General features: G+C 34.9%; 1 protein-coding gene and 1 long non-coding RNA gene across 5 annotated transcripts in view; one reads left to right on the forward strand and one right to left on the reverse strand.

Annotated features, from left to right (window-relative positions):
• LOC120359610 overlaps positions 1–26,343 on the forward strand; it is a 244,944-nt gene that overhangs the window by 169,895 nt on the left and 48,706 nt on the right. The gene's annotated exons all lie outside the window — the stretch shown is intronic.
• The window catches only part of LOC105207571, a 180,818-nt gene that overhangs the window by 68,509 nt on the left and 85,966 nt on the right, over positions 1–26,343 (reverse strand). For all 4 annotated transcript variants that reach the window (XM_026132320.2, XM_026132316.2, XM_026132319.2 and 1 more), the window contains 2 exons: positions 12,720–12,867; positions 5,594–5,701 (listed from right to left, as the gene is read on the reverse strand). In XM_026132320.2, coding sequence (XP_025988105.1) covers positions 5,594–5,701; positions 12,720–12,867 — 256 coding nt within the window. The remainder of the gene's footprint in view (positions 1–5,593; positions 5,702–12,719; positions 12,868–26,343) is intronic.

A 26,343-nucleotide genomic window follows, 5' to 3' on the forward strand; every position in this document is an offset into this window, starting at 1 on the left:
GTCAGATAAGCCCGAATGGAACGGTGAAATTAATACCTAATGAACGTAGAGTTCGAGTGTCACTCTTAGTGTTTTGACCCTCGGCATTTCGTGAACGCGGGCCTACGATCTGGGAATTATCGGTGGAGCTCGGAGAAGCATCGCGACGCCCGAATAAACGTTCCAGCGTCGCGGCAGTTCTGCGTGTCACTGAGAGAGCGTCACTTTGAGCCGGTTATCGTTTATGTAACCAGTAACGAGCGCGGACTTCGTTAGTGTAAGCGCATTTCACGCAAAAGGTTACTTTGAGCTCGCTCAACGAGACGGTGGGAGAAGTAGGGCGAGCTGGGGTTTGGACGGGGGTGCGAAGGGCAAGGGGGAACGACCGGAGGACGGGGGTAGATCCCGAGCGCAATTACATTATACGCCCTCCCTAATTAGCGGAATTTCCGGCTCGCAACACGACGTGTTGTGTTCGCGGCGGATAAACGAGTCTGAAGTCTAAAATAACGTTGCATAATAAAATTAAACAATGCGAGCGTTGCTGTTAATTAGCGGCGGATTTGGGACGAGATAGAGATTGAAGCACGTGCGGCGCGATCGGGGAATCATTTTTAGCGATCGCGCTGTTGCGTCGTCACACGCGTACGTGACACGCAGTCGAATCAATTTCTGCTTTGGCTAGAATTAATGAGTAATGGAAAATCTTCTGTTATTTAAGCAAAAATTGCGACCTCAAATGCAAAATATCGATTTTATTTCCTTTCGAATTTTCGCAGTTCATATCGATATCATCTGCACGTTCGACCGCTGCCAGGTGAAAGCGTTTTACAATGGCATCCTTCTATTTGTTCGAACATCGGATTATTATTAATTCCAGTGTACATTGTGCTTTCACGTTGAAAATAATATCTTAATGCACTTATGTAACTAAATTTTTATGATTCAATTTAAAAAGGGGGAACGGGGGGAGTCGACCCATTAACGAAATATAGAAACAGAAATAAAAATATAGAGTAACTATGTTTTGAACCAAGGAGACGGTAGTGCTTCAGCTTCATATCGGATTTCAGAACCGAAAGAACAAAAATTACAACGTCCAGTATTATCAACCTTATCCGATGTTCCCTGGCCTTCTTTTATGTTTCTGCGGTTCGTATCTTTGAAAGGACGTTGTACGCCATATGGAGTTGTAATGAAATTCTGACGTACAGAGCGAGAGCAAATATCTGGTGTGCGCGTTCAGGAGTTCAAAATAATGGAAAAGTGCCAATTTACATGTGCAACTCGCAAACCTGTTCACATATGCATCCATATTGCGAGGTACCCGCTAAATTACCCTGTATATATACCTTTATATAGTATTTTTGCGCTGTGATAAACCGCTGTACGCTATACACACTTGTAATAAAATTACAAAGATTTCAGTACGTTACTACAACAAGTTTACAACTACAAATTTACGATGTTCTCTTAAGAGTCGCGATCAACTTCCTCGAGAAATGTAGAATCAATTGCCAACGAGAATTCAATAACATTCTCGTTGGAAAATATTATGAAATGAATAAATTCTAGCATCGCGCTCAGTTCGTTTTAAGATAAAATGCATCACACACGAATCTATTAAGTATCAAATAAAAATGTTATAATCGCGATTCATCCGCGCTGTTTGACTTTTCAATCGCTTAATTAAGGGCTGCTGATGCCACAACAAGAAATTGCGAAAAAAATATAGGAATTTCTGGATTTTAATATACGAATGTGTTAGATTTACGGATATTTTGGAGGCGGAGCAGGGGGCGGTCGGCTTTGAAAAAATCCGTGCGACAGGGATGACTTATGCCGCGTTTTCATGCGGCGTCGGGACACCTTGCGAAGAGTGAAAAAGGACCGCGCCATCATAAATCAGCACATTAATTCGTAACGAGATTAGTATAATAAATCATCGTCCACACGGTATTTGCATATGCCGTGCATTACTCTCGTCATGTGACCCTCGTCTTCCGGATAGTCGACGTTAAACGTTGATGACGTTCGCGAAGTGAATATCACAATTAATATTAATCTGAGTTTTCCAGAACTTTCGGAATTAAAAAAAATTGAGTGCATTTTTTGCGCAAATCCACGAATACGCGGGACATTTGCAAAAGTTAAGCTATACGCGTCCTAAAAGTACGAAAATACAGAGAAAAGAGATACGCGACGGAGGAAAAATTTTAACACAAAATTCCGCGTAGAGAATTCTCTAATTTTTAATAGTACAAGACGATGTTATTTCATTAATTTCGCTATTTGTTGTCTCCGAGGTACCGTAGTGGTGTAGTGGCAAAGTAGTAAATTACCCGAAATCGAGGAGGCTCGCTTACGTTCATCTCTCTCGGGGGTGTTTTTCCAGGGCACTCGAGGGTATCGTTGGACGTTTTTCGTCTTTTTCGCGTCACCTGGTAGAAAAGATCGATTCGCTTTTTGGGAGATACAAGCAGCGTCAAAGGGTTAAAGCTTATCGCGTGGGAACTCTTTTACTCCGTTCGTTCGCACACCCAATGGAATTAGCCGTCGCTAACCACCCTCCCGTCTGTCACCCCCGTTCCTACGTCCTTCTAACCCGCGCCAATAAGAAGGACAAGCGCGCGTGCGCGTCGTTCCTTTCTTTCTTCGTTTTCTCATTCTCTCTCTCATTCTCTCTCTCTCTCTCTCTCTTGCTCTCTGTCTCTCCCTTCCTCTCTCCCGGGATGGCAGTTTCTCCGCCACGATTACCCCAGAAATCTTTCTTCGGCTAATGCAAGAACTGTGTTTCCGGCGGTTCGCCCGATGCTTCGCCTACCTCCGGGGCGGACAAGCACGTACATACGCGGGCGGGCGCGAGCGCGCGGACGATGGCGTGCATTTACAAGTGCGACTTGCCGCAGGGGCGGGAGGAGGGTGGAAAGCGAGTTAGAAATAGGAGGGTGGACAGCTCCTGCGCGCTCCATAATGCGGGAACGGTGAGAAATATTTGAGTAAAAGCAAAAAGGCGGGCAGACCCGCGCGCTCGAACCGGGAACGTAATTTGCAAACTGCGGAAATTCGTAGAAATTTAAAAAGAGGGATTGTTAATTCCTGAGGTTCTATCGAACTCAGCACGTTCTACGGAAATTCGTGCGCGTAAGATACGACGTAATGTATTCGTCTAATTTAATTTCCGCGCATCGCATGCACGTAATTAACAGATTGCGGAGCGTTACTCTCTATTTTGCACGGTCGAGAACGCGGGTTAAAGGGCTATATTTGCCAACATAACATGAGTCTGTGAGAAACACTCACACGAAGGAGCGGCTAGTGTGCGAGAGACGGCCGAAAAAGGTTGTATCGACGCGAGGTACGGAGAGTGCCCTGAAAAATTCGATGCTGATACGCGCATTCGATACTCGAGAGGTAGCATACGTGGCACATGTAGGACATGAAGGACATGGATTATACGAGGGACGTATAGGATACGCCTCAACAATCTCACATGTCCCATGGGCATGTTCGAAAATCTCATGAACGTTTTTCATAGATGACAAATAAACGTACGAATATTTCAGAGCTCTACACGCTCCACAAGGATCACGGTCCTTTCACGTTCCGAACTCCGACTATAATATCCGTCTATAACACCCGTCTGGCGCGAGATAAATTGGTGTAATTGAAAGTAAGATGTAAAAAATAAAGTTATGTACACATGCTGTATTTCTTTCGCTCTTGATTCTAAATTATTTCTTAAAATTCTCCCGTATAAATATATGTCAAAGAAGCCTCGTAAATTTTTATGCCTGCTTACACGGATATATCTCTTTATCCAATTGCAAATTTCATAGCACAATATAGCGTTATCAAATTTGTAATATTAACAGATTAAAGGAGAGATGCGGCCGCGTCAGTCAAATAATTTCTTCGTTAATGCGAATACGAGATTTAAGCTTTATTACCGAAGATTTGCGCTAATTGCGTACGTATTGCCCACGTTTGGCATACAGACGCGATACGACGATACTGCTCCACTCGGCCGATTACGGTGCTTTATGCCTCAGCCGCGCGTGTACTCAACGTTAAGTCCCAGATTTCAATCCCCATCGTTTGTTTATTTCACGCGTACGGTTTATTCAAGAGCCCCAGCCTTTGTAAGACACGGTCTATGCCGTGTGTCATAACCAAACGATCGGCAGAATATATCCCCTACGGCCGGCTACAGCCGGGGGTTTCTGTAGTTTCCGCGCGTCCTAATGCGAATGCGGTGTTTCTAATTTAATATCTTAAGGACCGGCATTTACCCACGTCAGAGAGCTACGCCGGATTAGGATGTCAGACGCAAGGGAAATACACGCGATTCCAGCAATTTACGTCCACGTGAGTGACTTCTCACTAAGCAAACCTCTCTTTTCCGTTCCGATAGGGCAATTTTATAAATCATCCCACAAGATACATCCCCTTTTGGCACGACGTAACGTAGATCCTCGAAAGTGCAGCCACAATTTCTTTCTTTTACTGAGCACTCGCGTTACCTGCTACATTTTGAATTGGCTTTATTCGAAGGTTTTAAATGGAAAACTATGTAAGAAAAATTTCGATTAATTTTAAAAGAGGGAAAGAATTTTTTTGGTATTATTGCTATATATTAGATGCTCGTTAACATCATTATTATTAAATTGATTGTCGATTTAATACTGTGATATTACTATCTAATTTAGAATTGCGTTTCAAGACCAACAATTTATTTAGCGCAGTTTAATGGATTTGAAAAAATATATGAAATTACACAAGACATATCAACATTAAAATCTATAGATCTTTTAATTTCGTTGTCTTTTCACATCTCGATCTATATCCTCTTATTACCGATTAATTTTATTATAAAATTATTTCGATAAATTGCACGTGCAATAATGTAACATTTTTTTACTCTGTAAATTGTGGAGGATAATTTCGTTAAAAAAGTCGGTACTACATTATCCGAAAAATTTATGTTCTTCAATATTTTCGATATTGCTCTTTCAATATCTACCGCAGGCTTGCTTTTTATATTTTTGCGCAAGGCATAAATATGTCTTATAGAATATGCTCGGCGTCATTTCGCATCGCTAAACGCTAAGAGTGATACACTTTCTCCCGAGTGTTGAATAAATAATCATGTCAAAGCGATCCTCTATATCTCCGGCGCGTTATGCGTCGTTGCATATTAATGCGAACCTTTTTTCCGTCCTTGTGTGTTTCATTATCGCTTTACAAATGTGTCAATATGTGTCGATATGTCGATAAAAAAAAAATCGTTATCGCCATAATCCTGTCACTTCAAAGATTTTTTATGAATAAACAATCTATTTGTTTTGATAAAAAAAATGTTATCGCGTAAAAAATATTTTTTTCTATTTTATACAATATAAATGTCGCAGAACGCGCGAAACAGTTACAGAGTATGGTATAATTATAGAATACGTAATAATATCCACAGTCTTTTACGGCGTCGCAAGTTACACAAAGCCTTTTTCCAACGAGGATTGGTTTGCTAGGAATATAACAAACGTCCAACCTTCTTTTGTATTTATTTAAACGACTCTTCAAATAATATAACAAAAGAATATAAGAGTTCACTCACCGAGAATCTGGCTGAGGACGGTGCGACCATCTTCACCGAGGCACGCACTGCGTGCGTCAAACGGATTTGTGAACTGCACGAATGCGTAACCCTTGTGCATAGAGATACCTGTCGGGAAGATGTGAAAGATCAATTATTCCATGTAGGCTTTATAAAATAAATTAACACGAAGAATATCAATATCGTTTTACGTTAAATATATTATTCTTAACACGCACAAGCTTTAATTATTTTCCTTGTTTTCATTCGCCATAAACTGTGTATTGTTTATTCATTAAATATTTTATAATGAATTTTATAATAAACAGTTAATAATAAACTTTGTATTACTTATTCATTAAACATTTTAAAATTTAACACATGATTTGAAGCAATAAACGGTACGATTATTTGCAAATTATAAGCGAGCTCGGAAAAACGCAATATATTTCATTAATGAACTCATGTAAAAACTTATAACTTTATTTGAACATTCATTTTCTGATTATAAAGCAATTTTTAAAATATTTTCACAAAAAATACAATTTATGGGTTTTTATAATAGAGTAAATTCTACTTGAAAAACACTCGGCATAAAGCTTTCAGTAATGGAAACGATCGAGTGAGTCCTTTTAAATAAACCATATCCTGTATATGTTTTATACATGAGAGAACTGTAAAATAAATGATTGAAATTTATAAAAAAGAATTAGAAAAGAGAACCGTGTGATTTCTGGGAATATTCACAAATATTTGAAAAATATGTAATATATCGGCGCGGCGTATCGCGCGTAATTGTATAGCGCTACGAAAACTTTCTCGAGTAACTCTTTTTTTTTCCTTCTTTCTCCAGCAAAACTATCCGCGCAAATACATAGAGCAAAATTTTAATTGGATAAACTTCAACCGGGAACAAAAATCTCTAAATTAAATAACGACATTTCCGAACGATTAAATACAACTCCGGGGAATATTAAACATTTTTGCAAACCAAATTAATAAAAACAAGAGCGCGTTGTTGCTGGTCGATTTTGCCGGAGCGGCAAGTCGCACGGACGCGACCTGTAATCTGTGTACCCGTAATAACTTTTGCGTGGTTAGCAGCTGACCATGCATGGAATTCATTATGCCGAAACAAATATGTAAATCTAACCCACACGCACACTCGCACTCACACAGACGCGTGTACGCGTGAGTGTACGCGCTAGAATGCAAATACTGTCCGTGCGAATCTGCCCTGCCCCTCGCTCCCTACGCTGCTTCATCGCGAAGCTCGACGCAAGAGATGTTCATAGCTTTCATCGTCTCTATTGTTATCAGCTCATTCTTCAGTACACACCTGGTTGTTGAGCAGACGGAAAAAAATTGAACCTCGATCCACAACACGTACGTCATCCAATAGTAACAAATTGTGTTAGCCTCTTTATTTATAAAATGTTTCTTCCTTGATTTCTTTCTTTTCTGTATAGTGTTCTGATAATGGAGAAGAAAGTAGAACAAACTTAGAGAAGTTGCAAGTATTTATTAGCTATTTTAAGATTTGGAACAATCATCGATTATTGAAAAACCATCAGTGTCTCGAATTTCTCAGGAAAAGATAATATTATATTGACGAAAGAGCCTGCAGTAAAACTAACATAATACATTTACGATATATCATAAGATTTTTTTTACAACAAATAAGAAGAAAAATAAAAATAAAATTTTTTGAAGTGGATTTTAACGCTTAATTAATAATATTCCCATGTCAATTAATTAAATTTATTTTCAGTTTTATAAAGTGCGTGCCGAGATTGTTGGATTTAAAACACAATCGTAAATTAAATCCAGAAATAATAAATCAAATTAATTTGATTGTTTGCGGATTTAATAATGATACTACAAGAAATTTAAAATACTATAAAAACACTTATTGCGAAAATGTTATTTTTTTTATTCATTGTATTTTAATAAGCGTTATTTGATTACCACGTCAATTTATTTAAAACTCTGCTGTTGTCTTAAAATAATAAAATTATTTCTACCTAATCTAATTTCAAATAGTTCTAATTTAAACTATATAACTTTGAATATTCGATTTCCAGGATGTTTTTAATATAATCAGATTTCCTAATATTTTAAATTTGACAGAAGCATTTCAAGCGTTAAATTTAACATAGTTGAACAACTAATAAGATATGTTTACATATCAATATGCTGAATGAACATATTTGCATGTCTTTTTTTTAACGTATAGGAAACGTGACAAATGTAAAAACTAAAATAAAAAAAAACTCAAAGAACATATACATACATAACTTTTTGCATGTTCGCGATATCACGAGAAATCAATCAAATAACATACCTGTACAATTCAAATATATATAATATGAATTTATATTTTTGATTTTTATTTTTATAATTTAATAATTATATTTTTAAACCATTATTATTGAAAATTTTTGTGTTCGTAAAAATTTCAATTAAACATAGGTATGTAACACAAATTTTATTTAATATTTTATTACCGATTACAGAATGTCGATAATTTTATTTAAATTTTATAGAAAATTCGGTATAAATACACATTAAACAAAAAAAATTAATATTTGTAATAATTTAATATATGTTTTGCCATGCGGAAACAAATGTTCACACATTATTATCGCCACTACGGTCGCAGCCTGACTTAATTTTTTCTTCTCGAATTTTAATCTTCGGATCTGTCTGTTTCTCGTTTTTCAAGCGAGAGTAAATTTATCATGTATTACATAGCGATCCCGTCGATCTCCCGAAACATTTAGCGCTTCGGAGCTCGACTCTCCGATAAAGCACTATATCATCCTCATATCTCAAAGCTTAATCCCACCCCTCACATTTTCAGGGCGGCGTATCGGTCGAAAGGAGATCGTCGTGTCGATCGTATCGATCTTCGATCCCCGTAACGTAACTCGTCATCGCCATAACGTTTATTCCGGAATTTAAATCGCTGTCTGCGCGCATGTCATACGTAAGGGGACGGCGGAGGTGTTATGTGTGCATTTGTGCACGCGAGACGGGTGCGGGAGTTCGATATCGGCGCTCAAGAGATCGTTCCGCGACGAAATTTATTCTGGTCATAAAAACCGCGATAGCGAAATGCGCGATCGTAAGTGCAAGTATATGTGCGAGGTGCGGGCCGGTTGATACGATGCCCTTCGCTTGTCATTATTTTATTTTTCGGAGCTCTGGATATTATTTCTGAGCGTGGTGGAACTTTATGCAATTATTTCAGCGATTGATTACGATAGATACTTATACGTTTGTTTTTCCTTATCTTTTTTATGGAGTAAGTTAAATTAATTTTTTTTTGTTTTGTAAGAGTTTTTTTAATCTGGTTATACTAACATTATTTTTGTGTTATTTTTATATTACGAAATATATATTACCATGATGAGTTCTAGAAGGTTCTTGTCTAACAAAAATCAAAACTATTTCAATAAAGAATTGTTAAACAAAAATATTTATTTGATTTCGGTATCAAAATCGCATTTAGACAAGAGTGCATCAGAAAATCGTTGTGGAACTATTTGAGATCGATCGTTTTTTTATGTTTCTAGGCGTTAATGAGATTGTAATCAGTCGCATTATTTTTGCAGAGATATTTGCATGATCTCATTTAATTACAAACAATATTGATTCTAAATTCGTATTTGCAACTCGATTTTAATGTAATTGCAAGATCTGATATAAAACAAATAATAGAATTATAAAATTGATGTCAAGTTCCAAAAAAGAATTTCAGGTAGAACAGTTTCAAGTAGGTTATACTATATAACTATTTCATTTTAATTTTAATTCTTCCGCGGATGTAGACGTCAATAAAAATCAAATTAAAGTAGGTCAGAGAGAATTCTAATTTTTATCCCGTTTAATTGAATATGTATACTATTTTCAGAACTTTAAATAATTAAAAAATGTGAAAGAATTAAGAAAAAATGTAACAGTAACAATTTTAATTTCTCAAATTTAAATACACATATTCACAAAAGAAATAAAAAATTAGAATAACGTCTAATTAGAATAATGTTTTTCTAAAAGAGGTTAAACAGACGGCTGTAAAATTTTTGATTTTCTTTAAAATAAGATAAAACTCAATTTTTCACAAGACTACTGTTACTTTAAAAATTTAAACTTTCTAGTCAATTTTTAACTAATAACAAAATCGAATGTGATTTATTTACTCGCCTTTAGTTCCAAATAAAAGACTGAATAAACTCAATTGTGAAAAGGGTAAAATATTGAAATGGAAAAATGGAAATCAAAGTTTGATTCAATAGAAGTATCTCTACAAAAATAGACAAGTTCGCTCTTTGTAACAATTATTTGTATTTTTCGTAACTTTGTTTTTTTTTTTTTTAAGTCGTCACTCGCCAAAGTGACGACCAAGTGCCTCGATAACAACAGTACTGTGTTGAGGGCCTGTTGCAGTGAATTTTTCCAATGTTTTGGTATTTATATAGAACAAATATCGACTTTATATTGGAAAACTTGTCGACAGAGAGAGACTCTCTAGTTGTTATCTGGGCATTCGACAGTACAGATTTAAATCATTCGTGACGATTTCTTTCGATATAACTGCATATAGGATGTCCAAAAAATATTGTCATTCTTTTCAATTAAATTCTTTGGATAACAAAAAATTGAGAAATTTCCATAATAAGAAATTAATTGTGCTTTTTTATAATCTTTCTCTTTTCAGCATTAAATATATCTTCGTGATTTTATATCATACATCCAAAGTTTGTTAACATAAAATTCATCTAAAAGATTAAATATTTAACTTTAAAAATGCATTAAAAAATTAACTCTATTATTTAGATAAGACATTAAAATTTGATTTATAAAATTATCGGTACAGAAATGTTGAAAAAAATCATCGTTCTTTCAAATTGGTCCGTTAATTTACAATTTTATTATAGCAATTATTTTTTATTTACTGTATTATTAGAGTATTTCTTACGTAAAGCGCAAGAAAGAATTGTTGCTACGACTACAACATGCGCATTTAATAATCTCTCTTCGCTTTAGCTCGTAAGAAAAATGGTCTTGTAAGATTTTCCGTTTGCGCGGAAAAATTACTGAAATTAGAGCGATCTTCTGTCGAGGATTTCGTTTTTAAACCGGATTTCAAACAGAAGCGCGACTCTCCAGAAAGCCGGAGATTGTATACATTTTCGCGTTGAACGTTGTTTGCAAAAGAGATATTCGATTTGTAGAATTTGTAATTTATCTGCTATCGCGCGCATTGCACGCGGCGTCGCTTCCGTGCAAGACGCGACTTATCCTTCGTATCGGCGTCCCTCTAATCCGGCAAGCGCCTTAATTCCTGCAAGGACAAAGTTGTCCTTATTGTCTTCGTCCTTTATTGAGAAAGTAAGCTGTTTATCGGCAGCTAGCAGGGCTCCTTGTAATTTCGACATCCGACATTTGAAATTGCGATTTTGCCGGACAGAACGGGGCAGGATAACTTCCAAGTGATATCCGGCGACGCGCTAGACTTTGAAACGCCAATATCATCTGCGCCGACACGAAGCTAATTCCGCAGCATTCTTCGTCCTTATTATATAATCTTATCCCGTTGGCACTATTTGCTGCATTATTTATTGCACTGCGCATCCATCCCCATTGAATGTTATTTTATTCGCGTAGAGTATATAAAAGTACGTTATAGAGTGGACAAGAATTGTTAATATTCCTTTATAAAATAGCACATTTCTCAGATAAATAAAAACTTTTTGATAAATTTGTTTTTTTTTTTTTTTTAATTGAATCATCAAAGGTATATAATGTTAAATTTTGGAAAAATTGATTGGACTTTATAGAGAATATGTTATTAAAATCAAAATCACGAGACTTGTATACATATACGTTGAATTGTAATAAAAGACAATTTATATATAATAAAAGACAATAAAAAGAATGAGAGATGATATTATTTTGATCGTCGATCTATCATGTTCGATCTCGTGTAGTCATTCTCGACTTATCATTGTCCGTCTATCTATCACTCGAGATCGCAATCGTAATTTCATTCCCGAGGAGGAGGGACAAGACCCCCGCGGAAAAATGATTTTCCGGGATAACAAATCCTGCGATTGCGAAGTAAACGAGGTTACGGCTTACAAAGGAAGAGAAGGTAGCGGCAGTCATCGTGCCGCTCCTCTTGAAACTGGAGACCGACGGATATCCAATTCGAGCTATCGAAGGTCAAGTCGCCGTGGCACAAATTGCGTTACCGGGATCCTATTTTCCCGGAGCCCCGCTGCCCCTTCCGCTATTCTTCCCGATGCAATTTTTCCGCGCCGGATAATAAGTTATTCGATCGCGAATTATCGAATGTTATCAGGCCGCCGATTTCTCACGCGATTCGATTTATCGGGAATGTCTCGGGAAGAATTGAGAACAACATTCGGAAATAACCAAATGATCCTTGCTTTTCACGATAATCGATTTTTATCTTTCTTTACCTCCTCCCTATCTTACATTTATTAATATCGCTGTCTTCCTTTTTTAAATTCGCAGGGAATAAAGTTCATAGTTCGCGGGATTAACGTTCGCGCGCGCGCGTGCAAAAGGATTGCGACGAAATTATTCCGATGAAATCGCTAGGCTACTAAATATTTCCGTGAGGTATAATTGAAACGAATTAAGATGCAGAGAAGATAAATGAAATCGGGTAGCCTGCTGATCCAGATATGGATTTGCCATTTATATACGGAGACACATTTAATTCTAAACGCGAGAAATATGATTTTTTTTTTATACCTATAATGTGTGTGTGTGTCACTTTTGAAAGCATAATAAATACAAAAAGATTCCAAAGCAAATTTTGTTTAAAGCAAAACATAAATCACGTATGTGATTTCTACATTTAAATTATTTATTTTTAAACAAGATATTGTTAAGTTTTTTATTTTTATTATTTTATTAAGCATACTTTTCAAGAGATTAATAACAATTCACTTTTTATATAGTCTACTTTCTATCGTTCTGTTTTTCATAATATATCTGTCTAAAGGATACATTTCAAAGGTTTGTGTACTTTTAAAGCTTTTAGTAGTTCATTTTTTAACGATTTGATATCACTGACTTAATTTGAATTAATTATAATTTTTGATAAACTTACCGGCTAGGCGGCCATAGCGTTGGAACATTCGTTCCACATCGGTCTTGCTACATTGAAATGTGTTCAGGTTTCCGACGAAAACGCGTGAATTTACCGCTTGTGGGTCCTGCGAGTTCGTCTGGTTGCCCACTTTGCTCATCTTCATCGCCTGAAAGCAGAAAAAGAAAAAAATCTTCAAATATCAGTTCTCTCGCTATTCTAAATAGAATAATGCAATAAAGAACGTTTAGAAAGCATAAGAATTTTCATAAAATCCACACAAAATATCACTTCAAAGCCCATTCACATTTTTATAAATATAAAGTATATTTGAAAAAGTTTATCCAAGATAAAAAACACTTTCATAGAATCTTCCATGAAAGAAAAGTATTGAAGATAAAATCTCTCACGGATATCTAAAATAGAATCTGGGACAAATTAAGATACGATATGAATCTTTGTTATTTAGAAGCACTTAATATTTGTTTAATCGATTTAATACAGGCCTATTCAACTTTTACATTAGTGTCGTGTTATTTTTAAGAAAAGGGTTTAAAAAAATGAAAAAAAAGAGAGTGACGGATTAATTCAATTAATCGGTCGAGGCATCGATTAATTCCGCAAAAATGGCCGATTGCCACTAACGATCTCGTTAGTTTTACGCGTTATTTCGCGAAAGTAGAAAACGAACTGTTGTACAATGGGATTGCGAGGCGTTAATTAATCCACGGCGCGCCAATTAGCGATCGCGAATGATGTCCCTTTGATGCTATCTACACATCCGCTACTATATTGTAATCATCGTCATTACTATTTGTTATCGTTTGTTTTATTTTGCTTTATACTTTTCACTTAAATATATCAATCATTTGGGTATATATCAATTGTGAAAACAATTGAATTTAAAACAAATCTGCTTGTATCTGCTGAATTTGTCTTAAATTATTAAAATACACCGTATAATCTTTCGCAACATTGAATATACAGCTACGTATCCATATTGAATTTAATCTGTTTAATGCGTATAATGATATGTGTGCATGTACGCGTCATCTTATCGCAGCTCAAGGCAGATATAGCCACGTCAAATTCAATTTAATGGAAGTGAGTAAACAACTGAGGCAGCAAAACCATTGCGCATAATCCTGTATATCACTTAAGGGATTAAACAACATCAAATTGACATTATCAATAATAATGATAATAATAATCGACGGAATAATTATCGCGGATTGTGTAGCACGGATCCTTCAACGGTGTCTTCAATAATCCATGTTATTTTTACAACACATCACGCATATCTTCGCCTCCGCTGTCGTTCGTTGCACGAATCCAATTTGTAACTTTGATTGCTTGCGACGGAAAAGTTTATCGAGAGATCATCAAAAAGCTCGCATCACCGATAAACGAGAAACGATTATCGATTTTGCCGGTGTATCGGGACGGCGATTGACACCGGCACGACGTCAGTATATGTGTATTTATTAAAGAGTTGTTCTCCATAAATATCGACAGTTATACGGCGGGATAGTCGAGGTTGGGGCAGATATTGGCTTGCACGTCAAAATTAGTAATCGACGCGTCGGTGGATTTAATCGACGAAGAATCGTCGTTTCGCTTCCGATTTTACGACGCGGAAGTGAATCCGGTAACGCCGGCCTCGATGAAATTTATACCGGACGTTTCTAAAATGTCCGGTAAACTTTACCACCGTAAATTTAATCAGGTCATTATTTTGATGGCAAAATGTCGTGAATATAAGTCATCCAGGTCATTCTTATAATATTATATGTTGTTGGTTAAGAATAATTTCGAGATTTAATTATTATGAAATAAATTTAGATTTTGTGATTAGTAAAATACGAAAAATATTAAAAGACAATGTTACTGCCAACTGCTTAATTCATTATCGAAGAAATTAAGCTTATTTAAATTTGTAGCGCACGATAGTCCCAATCAGCTCGGCACTTGGCAATGATTCTCGCGACGGATTTCTAATTACGTTCTAGTTGGGTCGGACTAGAATTTAGCTACCGTGTCGCTCGTTATTTATGGCGCGAGCCAACCCAAAGGTATGCCCACTATTTGAAGCGTTAATTGTTCTTGCGCATTTCTTACGCAAATAATTATGAAAGTTCTCTCAAAATATCGTATTAACTGTGATTTGGAAACTTTGTAGAAATTTATTATTTTTCTCTCTCTCTCTCTCTTTTTAAAATATTTCTTTTATAGTAGAATTTCTTTTTACGCAGATATTCACCGTAGTGTACATTTTATTAAATTAAGTGTAGAAAAATTATTCGAGAATTTCTATTAATCAAAACTTATTTCTATTTTATTTTGGTTGTAACCGACAAAAATACTATATAACTTTTTCGCGCTCTCTGCGCTCTTCGCGCTCCCTCCTAATAAAACAGAATTGATAGATTGATTTATTTTATTCGTTTGTAGAATTTTTCAATCATTTTTTTCAAAAACGCAGATATATATGCCGTACAATAATGTTCGAAAGAAAACTTCTCAATTTCCCATAATTATTATTTTGTATAATTTATCAGGTAACTTTTTAATTACAACTTATTATTAAATTATTAATTAATGTGATACTTGTACATAAAAAACCCCAGAAAATTATATTACGTACGAAGCTCGTTATTATTAATCAAAATATCTTCTTTATAATTTCATTGCGAATATCTCTTTTATATACATCTTTATTGCATTGTGGAGTATCTAAAATTATTATTATCATAGACTGATTATAGCTATCATTAATATATTAAACTCTCGCCTTGTGCGACAACACAAGTTCTGGAAAAGAGAAACTTAGGGGATTATTCATAATTTATGTAAGAAACGAAACAAAACCTGCAAAAGCTGTCGTATAATTTTATCCTACGGACCGTCGAAGTTTGGACGTCCCGATAATTTCCTCTCTTGCGGATTTCCAAGTGGTTTCAACTTCCTCAGCTCTTTACATATCCATAGAAACTGTGCCGCAGACACCAGAGTGTACTATCGGCACTGACTGTCTTTAAAATTCGGCAATATCAACAAAAAATAATTTACGAATAACATATTGCAAAATTCTGAGCTATTGCACGTTTTGAATCATTTTATTGAGTTCCTTTAATAGCATTGGAATACACACAATAAATGATCAAAATATCATCGTTTGAATTTCAAGAATCCCTACTGAAATCTATTCAAATAATGAAAAACGCAATTGCGTTTTGGTTCAGTTCAATTAAATCGAATCATTGAGGTTTTCGATTACATAGGATTCTATATTTGTTTCTGTCTTGCGCTTTGTGGTTGCCAATGCCATTTCACATCAATAAATCGTTACTATATCAAGCTCGTACAATACCAAGCTTGCCGAAAATAACTGATAACAATAGCTGATAGTAATACGACTATATACAACTTGGTTGAGAATTTTAACTAATTCGAAAGAGAGAGAGAGAGAGAGAGAGAGAGAGAGAGAGAGAGAGAAGTAAATCTCAAAAAATAAGTTGAAAAAATTAATTTGACATTGTTTACAATATGATCTTACGATCGTAATCATACCATTTTTATCATCGATATGTTGTAGATCTCGCGGCAAGCTCATGCATGTAAAATTGATGCTCGCAACGTTCCGTACGCATGCGCTCGGATAATTAGCGTTAATTAGGAAAATTGACGAGCGGAAGACCTTAAATTCTTGGCGAGGGTGCAAGTAAACAATTACGCGCGTTTACTTTGAACTATTCACGGCAAGACGCGAGCGAATGTGAAGCGAGGTGAAAGTTGTACAAATGTTTACCCTGGAAGTGAACCGCACAAGTGAGAATGAAGAAGATAGAAGTTAAAGAGGAAATAAGAGATAGAGAGGGGAGGGAGAGAGGAGGAAGTTCGTGCAAAGGGACTTAAACCATATCGTTCCTAGAAGAGAATAAAAAATCTTAAATCCCCGTGTAATAACAGCAAGATTTAAAGAATCTGAAATATGACACAATATTATTCCAATGCGGAACACAAAATATACTTAATGAGAAACGTAATTTCTCTAGGGTTAGCTGAGTTAGCACATTATTTTCAGAATCTCGATATAGAGATTCGGCTTTTTAATTTAAGAATTAAGCATTTATTTGGCAGCGCTTGATTTAAATTGATTTATAAATAATTACTGCTTCTCTAATAATCTGTAATTTATAATTCGTAATTATTCATTTACATATTCATAATTTGTATAATTCATAATTACGGAATTACATTAATATATATGATTCTATAATTAATCTGTAATTCATAATTTATACAAATTAAATTTACATATTAATTATTACAATGCTTAATTTATCATAAATCATAAAAATATTTTCATGAACAAAAATATGCAAAATATTTCTCTTGCTAATATTTTCAACTCGATTAGATTAGCGTTATTATAAGTAAAATGACGTCTTTTCAACGTATTAATAGCCAATTTCACACATTTTATGATATGTTGAGAATGCAATTGTAGGGATGCGCTTATTATGATTTGAAATTATTAATATTGAACGTATCATGTAACACATTTTATTCACTCTATTTATTTGATATTTGAGGAGAGCTTTGTTCTAAAATCAAAAAGGTTAATTAACTCTAAAATGATACAGTGAATTTCACGTGTTACTTTTTGAGAAATGATTAAAAAAAAAATAATAATAAATGATATAATTCTATTGTTGCAAACGTTCATTGTACAATATGTAAAATTATAGATCAAATTCTATCGTGTGTATTATAGATATTCTAAAATAGGCTTAATACGCTAATTAACGTACTGATTATGCTACATCAAACGTACGCGTATATTGTGTTAAGAGAAGCAATATTGTGCAATCAATAATTGATTACATTGTTAGAATCAGCCACAATACAGCACAACTTATTCACATATACATAGGTTTGATTGACATAATACATATATAATGACGTTATAATAATAATAATGTTAACAATGATACACACACACACACACACACACACACACACACACACACACATGTACAAAGAAACCATAAATAAATAATTTCAGTGGGAAGTTTGCAGATTCAATTGCAGATTCAATTGAAACCAACTAGTCTTGCTATAATAATGCTAATACAATAATAAAGGGTGAGATAATGATGGTAATAATGGAACAAATATAGAATGTTAAAAAAATTATTTGTTTAGTAATAATAATTGTATATTTATTCTATACATATTAATTTATTCGATCCACCTCAAAACTACTATTATTAGTTGAAAGTTTTGTTGCAATAATGAACTAACTTACATTCCATAAAAAAATATAAAAAATGAACTCTAAAAACACATTTAGAAGCTAGACCGGATGATAGCATATTTCAATAGATTCTCTTGTTCACCAAGTTTCTTATTAGAACAGGATGCTCCAACATCCGGTTTATTTTCTGACTATGTCTTTGAGTTGTTCCGCGGTATTTTTTCCGTTTTTGTAAAATATGAATTAACCTATTGTTGCAACAAGCTTTTTAATTGTTTTTCGTGATATAAAATGAAGACAGAATGATATCGGAAATATCGGAATTATTTTGTATATCAGAGATGACTATCTTTAGAAGAGAAAAATAAAGAATAAGAGAAAAAATCGAAAACATTCTTGAGTATTGTCTGCGCATTTGCGCTACGCAAAATTACTTACGATCGCGGCGAAATCTAATTATCTGCGAACGACCTTGCGGAGGATTGCCTTGAGCCTCGTTTCGACTTTCGATGTAATCTCGAACTCGCGACGCAATGTTAATTGCGAGGGAGGCAACGTAAATTCAATTCTCCCTGCTGTCTTACCGCGTCGCGACGACCGGCACAGTAAACTTTACGACACGAATTAAGAAGCTTATAAAGAACCGCCGAAGCCGCTTGATAATTCTACGCGTAAAAACCGGAAATACACTCATATTAAGAATCGTGCCATTAATCCTGGTATTTTTAATACCATTATTACTATTACTTAACGTTAAAAATAAAAGTTTGTTGGTTACGGACGACAAAAAATGACGACAAACATTTTTTTCATAAACATTAGTTACAAGACTAACTGTAAATGACGTAATCATATTCCTTTGTATTCATTTTAATTTTATATAAAAAAAAATATTTACTATAAGTTGTCACTGTCAGTGAGACAATAGCTGTTAGTAAATAAAATAGTTAACTTATAATCTTGTTTCTATTGTAGCGTGATTGTTCCGTGAGATGTAATTGAAATCTACGGTAAAACTTAAAAAGCCATTCGGCGAGAAAACTTTCTTAAACGTAATATTTTTCTTCCGTGCAATTCGACGATGTGCAACTTTCGCGAAAATAACATTGGTAAAAAATTGAGAAACGCGGAAAAACTCTGTTTCGCGCTATCTTGCAGGTTTTCCAATTTCATCGCTCAATGAATGTAACGCTATTCCAATAGTCAAATGGAAGACGTTCCATTCTGACGCCGATCCTATCCATATCGTGCCTGCTTTTGCCTCATTTATTCGTTAATGCCATTTGCTAAGCGATTCTACATTCAATGCAAACTTAGCTCCTTGGCAGAGAACCGTTTTGCACGCACTGTCTCGGTGACAGTCGCATCAACGTTACCGGCTGACTCATTGTCAGCCTTGAAAGCAATCCCAGGCTCGTGTCTATGCATACCTTTCTTTGATCTTTTTGCCAAATCTCTTCTTGAAATATTACCAAAAAAAAATTCAATTAAACCGCGTTTTCGTTAAATCGAGAGATGTATTATAAGTACAAAGTTCTGCACAGAACTAAGAATAATTATCGTATATATGCTATATGCAAAGAGCGCACGCTAAGATTAATATCTTCTGTACCCGCCCTTATGACCTATCGCACGGGACAATCCGCTCGAGGATTCCGCTCACGCGTATGCCGCTTAAGATCCAATTTTTTTCAAGCGGATGCGCCATTCACCCTTTCCCTCCTCCTTACACTGCGCTTGCATTTGGCTGCGAGTGAATTATTAAAAGTTCACTCAGGGATTCCCGAGAGCGGCACCGGTCTGCGAAAGGAGGATGATTGCAATCACGTCGGCTCGTAAAGTGATCACCAACACGTTTCCAGCTGCATCCCGATGCGCCGAATTGCAGACCGAATTGCGGACTCTAGAATGCATTGTCTTGGAAAAACTGCGCTCACGCGACAAGTAAGGTAGTTCGCGGCAACATAAAATCACTCCCGCGCGCACGGAAAAGTAATTTTTCACCATTTTATTTCTCGTTAATTCTTTTTAATCAGATCATTTAATTTGATGAGTATTATAATGCAGTATGTTACTGTAAATTGTTAACGTAAAATTGTTTAATATAAAAATGAAAGAATATCGTGTCCCTAGAAGTTTGAATAATATAAATAAATATATTTTAAATCTCCATATCTCAAATTCGACTTGAAAAATCTTTTCTCGTCTAATGTGTTATTTAATACTTTTCATTTTGGTTATATTCCAAGTTCTACATTTATTTTGTGTTATATATAACCTGCGTATTTCACCATTCGTGACATTCGATTTAATTTTTACTTATAATCTCCTTTAAGGAATTACATTTTCAATTGAAACTACTAAAATATTATTCTTAAGTATTTGGCTTTGCGTCGCAAATGCGGCATTATTAATTCGCACGAGCGAACAAGCGTGCGGAATTCCATGACGGGCGAATGCATTAGGATGGTTTTACCGCGGTAATTCGATTTCTTCGCGTCGCAATATACAATCCATCCCTTTCGTCCCTTTCATCCCTCTCGACCCTTTCATCATCCACCTGATAGTGTCCGCGCCAACGTAATTGCGCCAATTATCGCCCTTCCCCAAACCCTTCTATTTCCAAGTTTCCACATTTCTAAGTTGTAAACTCTAAAGATAATAAATAACGGAACATTAACACAAAAGTAACACAATATCCGTAGTATTGCATTTTCCTGCAGTAATGTATCTCGCGCAAACAATGCAATTCATTTTAGGCATTAACACACATACAATTTGCATACGTAAAGTTAAAATATGTGTTGCACAATGATATATTAAAAAGCACTAGGAATTTCAGAAAAATTTTAAAACAACGCACGTAACGTTCTTGGATAAATAGTTTCAACTTTTCCTAAAAATTCACCGTGTTATAGCGGAAAGTAATTAAAATACTTGAAATAATAACACGCTAAACGATGAGATAAACTTTGTAGATGAGGATTTAGAAAAGCTCGCAGAACATTAATAAGGTGCACTCTATTCTCCACAATTTTTGCATTTATCTTTTAGTCTACTGTCCGCGTAGCAGAGTGCAAAAGATTTTAGTAGAAAACTTGAAAACAAGTGTAAGCTGAAACTTTCATAGCACCATGTCTCGCATAGTTTTGCACGTAGTGATGCCAAGAGAAACAGGGAGGGAGAGAGAGAGAGAGAGAGAGAGAGAATACTTCAATTTAGAAAAATAATAGTGAGAGAAGTGGAGTTACTTATTTATTATTTCTATCAGTCTCTGTAATGTATTATTCTTTGGAAAATCGACGCATCGAGAATCGTCGACTAAGCAAAACTTTTCGTCGCGCACGAATTTAAGCGACTTAACGGAAAAACAAAGACGAGGATCTCTCATCCTCTCCCCTCAAAAAAGGAAACTTCCTCGATTCGTTCCGCTTGCGAATCCTTTAATTTCCAAATTGAATTCTGCCAAGGAAACTTTCCTCTTCCGTTTCCGGCTCGCGTAACTCGATTAATCGACCCACTCGGATCTCCGTCGACCTCCAAAAGTCGATCTCTACAAGATTCCAGCGTGACGATATATACGTCGAATATATTCCCTATCGCTCTCTTAATTCTTCATTAATTTCTGCCTATCCGTAAAATTCAACATTAATTAAATCATCTACAAATTAAAAAATTTGCATATCAAAGATGTGCATGCATTTGGCGAAATCAAGAAATCGTAATAAATCGAGGAAATCTGCAACAAATCGATTCTCCGACAAGTCGCTTCCAAAGTTTTTTTTCGCACGATGCAATCTTCGCATCTGCAAAGGGTAAAAGGAAAACGACACGTTCGCACATCGAACATTAGGAGGGAGCGTTAATACCAATCGGAATCCTCGCGTAATTGATTCCACGTTTTAAGAGCGATCTTCCTCCCCTTCCGAACCTGTTTCCTCGCCATCCCTATGGCCAGTCGGCACTTTGTTTCCGGGGCGACGGAGGGCCGGGGAGGAAGAGGGGGAAGGGGATGTACGTGATTCGATTTGGCGCATTCCGATTTAAACTTTTTCTCGAATTCGCGAATGCGAGTATCCGGTGACAACTTCGCGCGGGTAATTTCCGTTTGATTAAGGAACCGGAGAAAAAACGTGTTCGACGTGTTTGAGGGTAAAAGGGAATGAGGAATCCAATATTCGCGGTGGACGCCGAGGTGTTGGGGGGAAATGGGGGAGAATTAGAAAATGGTCGGCTGGCCGACTGGCCGGTGAAAGGATGCATTATTTATCGGCGCGTTTTTCTTTTCCGACGCGGAATTTATGGTTTTCGTTTGGGCATGAAAGTATGGGCTAGAAATTGTTTTATATTAATAGCCAAGCGGATAATAGATAGCTATAACCAGCCTCTGAGCCGTTAAACCGCATTAAGGGATTATTTTTTAAATTCTTTCTTAAAAATCCAGATATATTAGTGCTGAAAAATCTTATTAGATCTAAATATCTGAAAAATATGAAGACCAGAGAAAATGTTCAAAGTGAAAGCAATTGCGTGTTACGGAATCATCTATTTTGCGCAGAGTGTAGCTTTAATTTATGATATATTAATATTCATGAATTCAGAAATTTCCTAGCAAATTCACTAATAAATTCATGAAGCAAAAGATATTTGACGATTAAGGAGGAATGGTAAGAAAATAATTGAGCAACTAGCGATACTTGTAAAGTTCCAATTTATGCAACACCTGTGAAGACATAAATAAAAGAGCATCAAATTTATGACTTGTTTTTTGCGATCCTAATCAAACTTTATTTCCTGCAACTTCCTTTCCCGCGTGCCCCAATAAAGCCGATATATGGTCTTGTATTTTTTTTAATATTTCCAAGTTTCGAAATCCTAAAAGACTTAATTCAATTGTACATATTATTGATAAATAATGTTAAATATAAAATACTTTTTTAAACATATTTAAAATTATTTCATGAAAAAGTAAACCACATCAAAAATAGTACAAATAAATAAATGTAACTCACATCTTTAATTAAACTTGGTTCTACATTTGCTGTTTGGACTTTCGTAAAAATATTTAATTGCAGTCAAATGTAATTGAATGTTTCATATAGAATTTGCTAAAAATATTAATAAACTTCCATGTGCACACCTTTATTTAGCAGATTTTAATTAAGCTATATTTGCAATATTGCTATACGTAAAAATAACACTTCTCATAATATATACTACCATTTTATAAATATATAATAAATATTCATAAAACTAAAATTAATTTTTTACAGTTATCTTGTCGGCAAGAAGAGAAATCTAATTCTACTACATCTATTAAAATAAACCCACCAATTTGTCGCAGACTTTTTACGCTCATCATCATAAATGTCCCGTATGCTCATATCAGATGTAAATATGATGGATCGAAAAATAGCTTCCTAGTAATGTAAGATACTCATGACAATCTAACGTGCTACGTTTCGTGCTGTGTAAAGATGGACGCGGCCGATTATTCCGGAATCCAATTTTTCCATCGCGATGCAAGTTAACGCTGTCTTCGTCGGCGGCGGCATATAACAGGCGCCATTTTTACGGCGCCAACGTCGGTGCCGCAGCGCAATCCGCTCGGCTCGCGTCCGAATCGAGTTATCGTTCGTCCATTCGAGAGTCGGCCATTCGTCAGCCGCCGGAATTGCTTCTCGAAATGGAGCGGCCTGGTTATAACGGAGTACAGCGCGGCCGCCATTTGAAAGTCAAATACTTGCGTGGCGGAGGACGAGAACGAGAAAAGGGGGTGGGCGGAAGGGGGGGGGGAGGGCGGAGATCTCTTGGGAGATCTCAAGACATTTCGTACCGTTCCTGATATCCTTCGTAGACCGCAGACTTCATCCGATTAACGCGAGCTCCTATAATGCGGTGCGGAGCATCTTGCCAAATTGGCTACGGCTGGCTCAATTAAATCGGAATCAGCTGATAGGAGGCGTAATGGACATCAAGAAGTGTCAGGGTAACCCTTCGTGGTTCTTATACGACCACGAAAATGGTTAGATTTTCAATTCACCGGAGAACATTGGAATTTCGCGTTAGTTTTTGCAGACGACGTCAAGAGATTCTCAGATAACGCTCGTGCGACATTCATTGATTTCCGCTTGCTCTTCCGTAGCTAAATATGATAACTGTTTCGAATGGTATTTTGCTTCTCACGGAAAGTTTTGTGTATTTTAATTAACATTTTTCATTTTTCTCAGAAACACGATATTTAAAAAGTTTAATTAACGTTTTCATTATTATACAAAAAACAACGTTTAAATATGTTTGACAGAGTACTATTTTGAATTATGATATTAAATTTATTCGTTTTTAAATATACTAAAACTTAATATTTAAACTAAACTTTATCAATAATATTTTCAATTAATTAATTTCATTACTTTTTAATCTTTAACATTAAATATCGTGATAAGAATATATTCGTTGTTTGATGATTAAATTTCTATGAAAGAAAAATTTATTTAGAAATTGTCTGAAAAATAAGGCTTTTATACTAAGACAATTTCGCAAATTTAATCGAACAAAATCTTTAACTTTCAATCGCCTTCAACCGAAAAGATATTAATATCGCAACTTTGAAACAATTGCTCTTCTTCTTAGTGCAAACTTTGTCATCCTCCTTCGATAGGAAAGCTGATAGTTCTGGAAAACTCCACGTACATATTACGTTTACACCACTACTGTTAATACTTCTATAAAATACGTAGTAAAATACAAACACATAAAACACATAATACACACACACTAAAATCGGGAAAATTTATTGAAATATCTAATAAAGATTAAGTATCTACTGTGTTGTATATTATGCATGACACAATGGTAATATAATAAGCAAAGGATTTCTCAGTTAGTTTATTAAATATAACGCGTAATGTATATTTAAATAATAATTTATCATTTTTTAAATAAAAACCGTCAACTTTCAAATTTTCTTGGAATCTGCTCTTTCAACACTGAAAAAAAGTATTGAAAAGTTTGGTCTTTGTGATTCATTGCATGATAAAATAATTTACGAAATTTTGGGATTCCGTCTCAATTTCGGGTCCCGACTTGATTTCAAGTACCCGAACTTTACAAACTTTTGGATCCCGACCCGATCCCGAAAAAAATTCCCGATCCGACCCGAACCTGAAATCTCGGGTACCCGCACACCCCTAATAATAACCTTATGTTTATAGTTTTGCCAACTATGAAAAAATTTTAATATTTTTTTTGTTATATAAATTATAACAATTTTTCAAATATTGATATAGTAAAATATCAAGACATTGATAAAAATAAAATTAACATTTCTATATAATAAATGCATTCATACTTGTACAATGTGAATACAATTATTTTTTTAACATTCGCTTATTATTTACGTACATTGAAAAAAAGTTGTTAACTTGATTAAATTTTTCAACGCAATTAAATTTTATTTTCAGTTCAACTATTTACGTTTGATTTAAATATATAAAATACTTGAATTTCAGTTTAAGTATTTATATATTTAACCTAACGACATACATGTTTAATTTAAATACGTAAATGTTTGAACTAAAGAAATTCAATTCAGTTGATTTAGTCAAATTAACAACTTGTCTTTCTCAGTGTAATATTAATTAAAAACTGTAACCTACACGTTTAAAATAATTATAAATATAGTTGACATCAAAAATGACTATAATCGTAGTTAAATTACAGTAAATACCATTTTTTTCTTTCATTGAATATCAGGACTACGTATAAGAACCAAAAAATATTGATTCATTGCTTTTAATAAAATACTGAGCCGTGCATCGTACGAACAATATCAATTTTGTATCATACGCGATATTTAATTTTCATAATTAATAAAAATAAAGATGGCTTCAAAAAAATTTTTCATATACCGCGCTCATCATTACTGGATATAATAAAGGTTTGTTTCACTACTACATTATAATGTAATATGACTATAATAGCTTCTCCAACAAGTGACGGGAAAAACGCCACTTGTTGATCGCTTTGACCAACCACTGGATATTATATTATTACTCATTCTTGTAATATCGCTTTCTTTTTGAAATATCAAGGTCGAAGGAGAAAAAGCTATCATAATAAAACAGATTATTAAATAATCTGTCCTAAAATACTTCTATAGCGAAAATAGAAAGGAATAATTATCAATAAACTCCGTTAGCAGAATCGAGTAATTATAATTTACAACTGACATTAAATAAAATCTTTATGCCTGATAAATAATTTTGATATAACTGGAAAAAGGATTATACACTTATGTCTAAAGTATCTTTTAATCTTTCCCAAACAAATCTTTTATGAGATGTCCTTTAAAGAGAGAAAGAAAATCGATATAACTGACACGTA

The sequence above is a fragment of the Solenopsis invicta genome, chromosome 14 (assembly GCF_016802725.1).
Source record: "Solenopsis invicta isolate M01_SB chromosome 14, UNIL_Sinv_3.0, whole genome shotgun sequence".
NCBI lineage: Eukaryota > Metazoa > Arthropoda > Insecta > Hymenoptera > Formicidae > Solenopsis > Solenopsis invicta.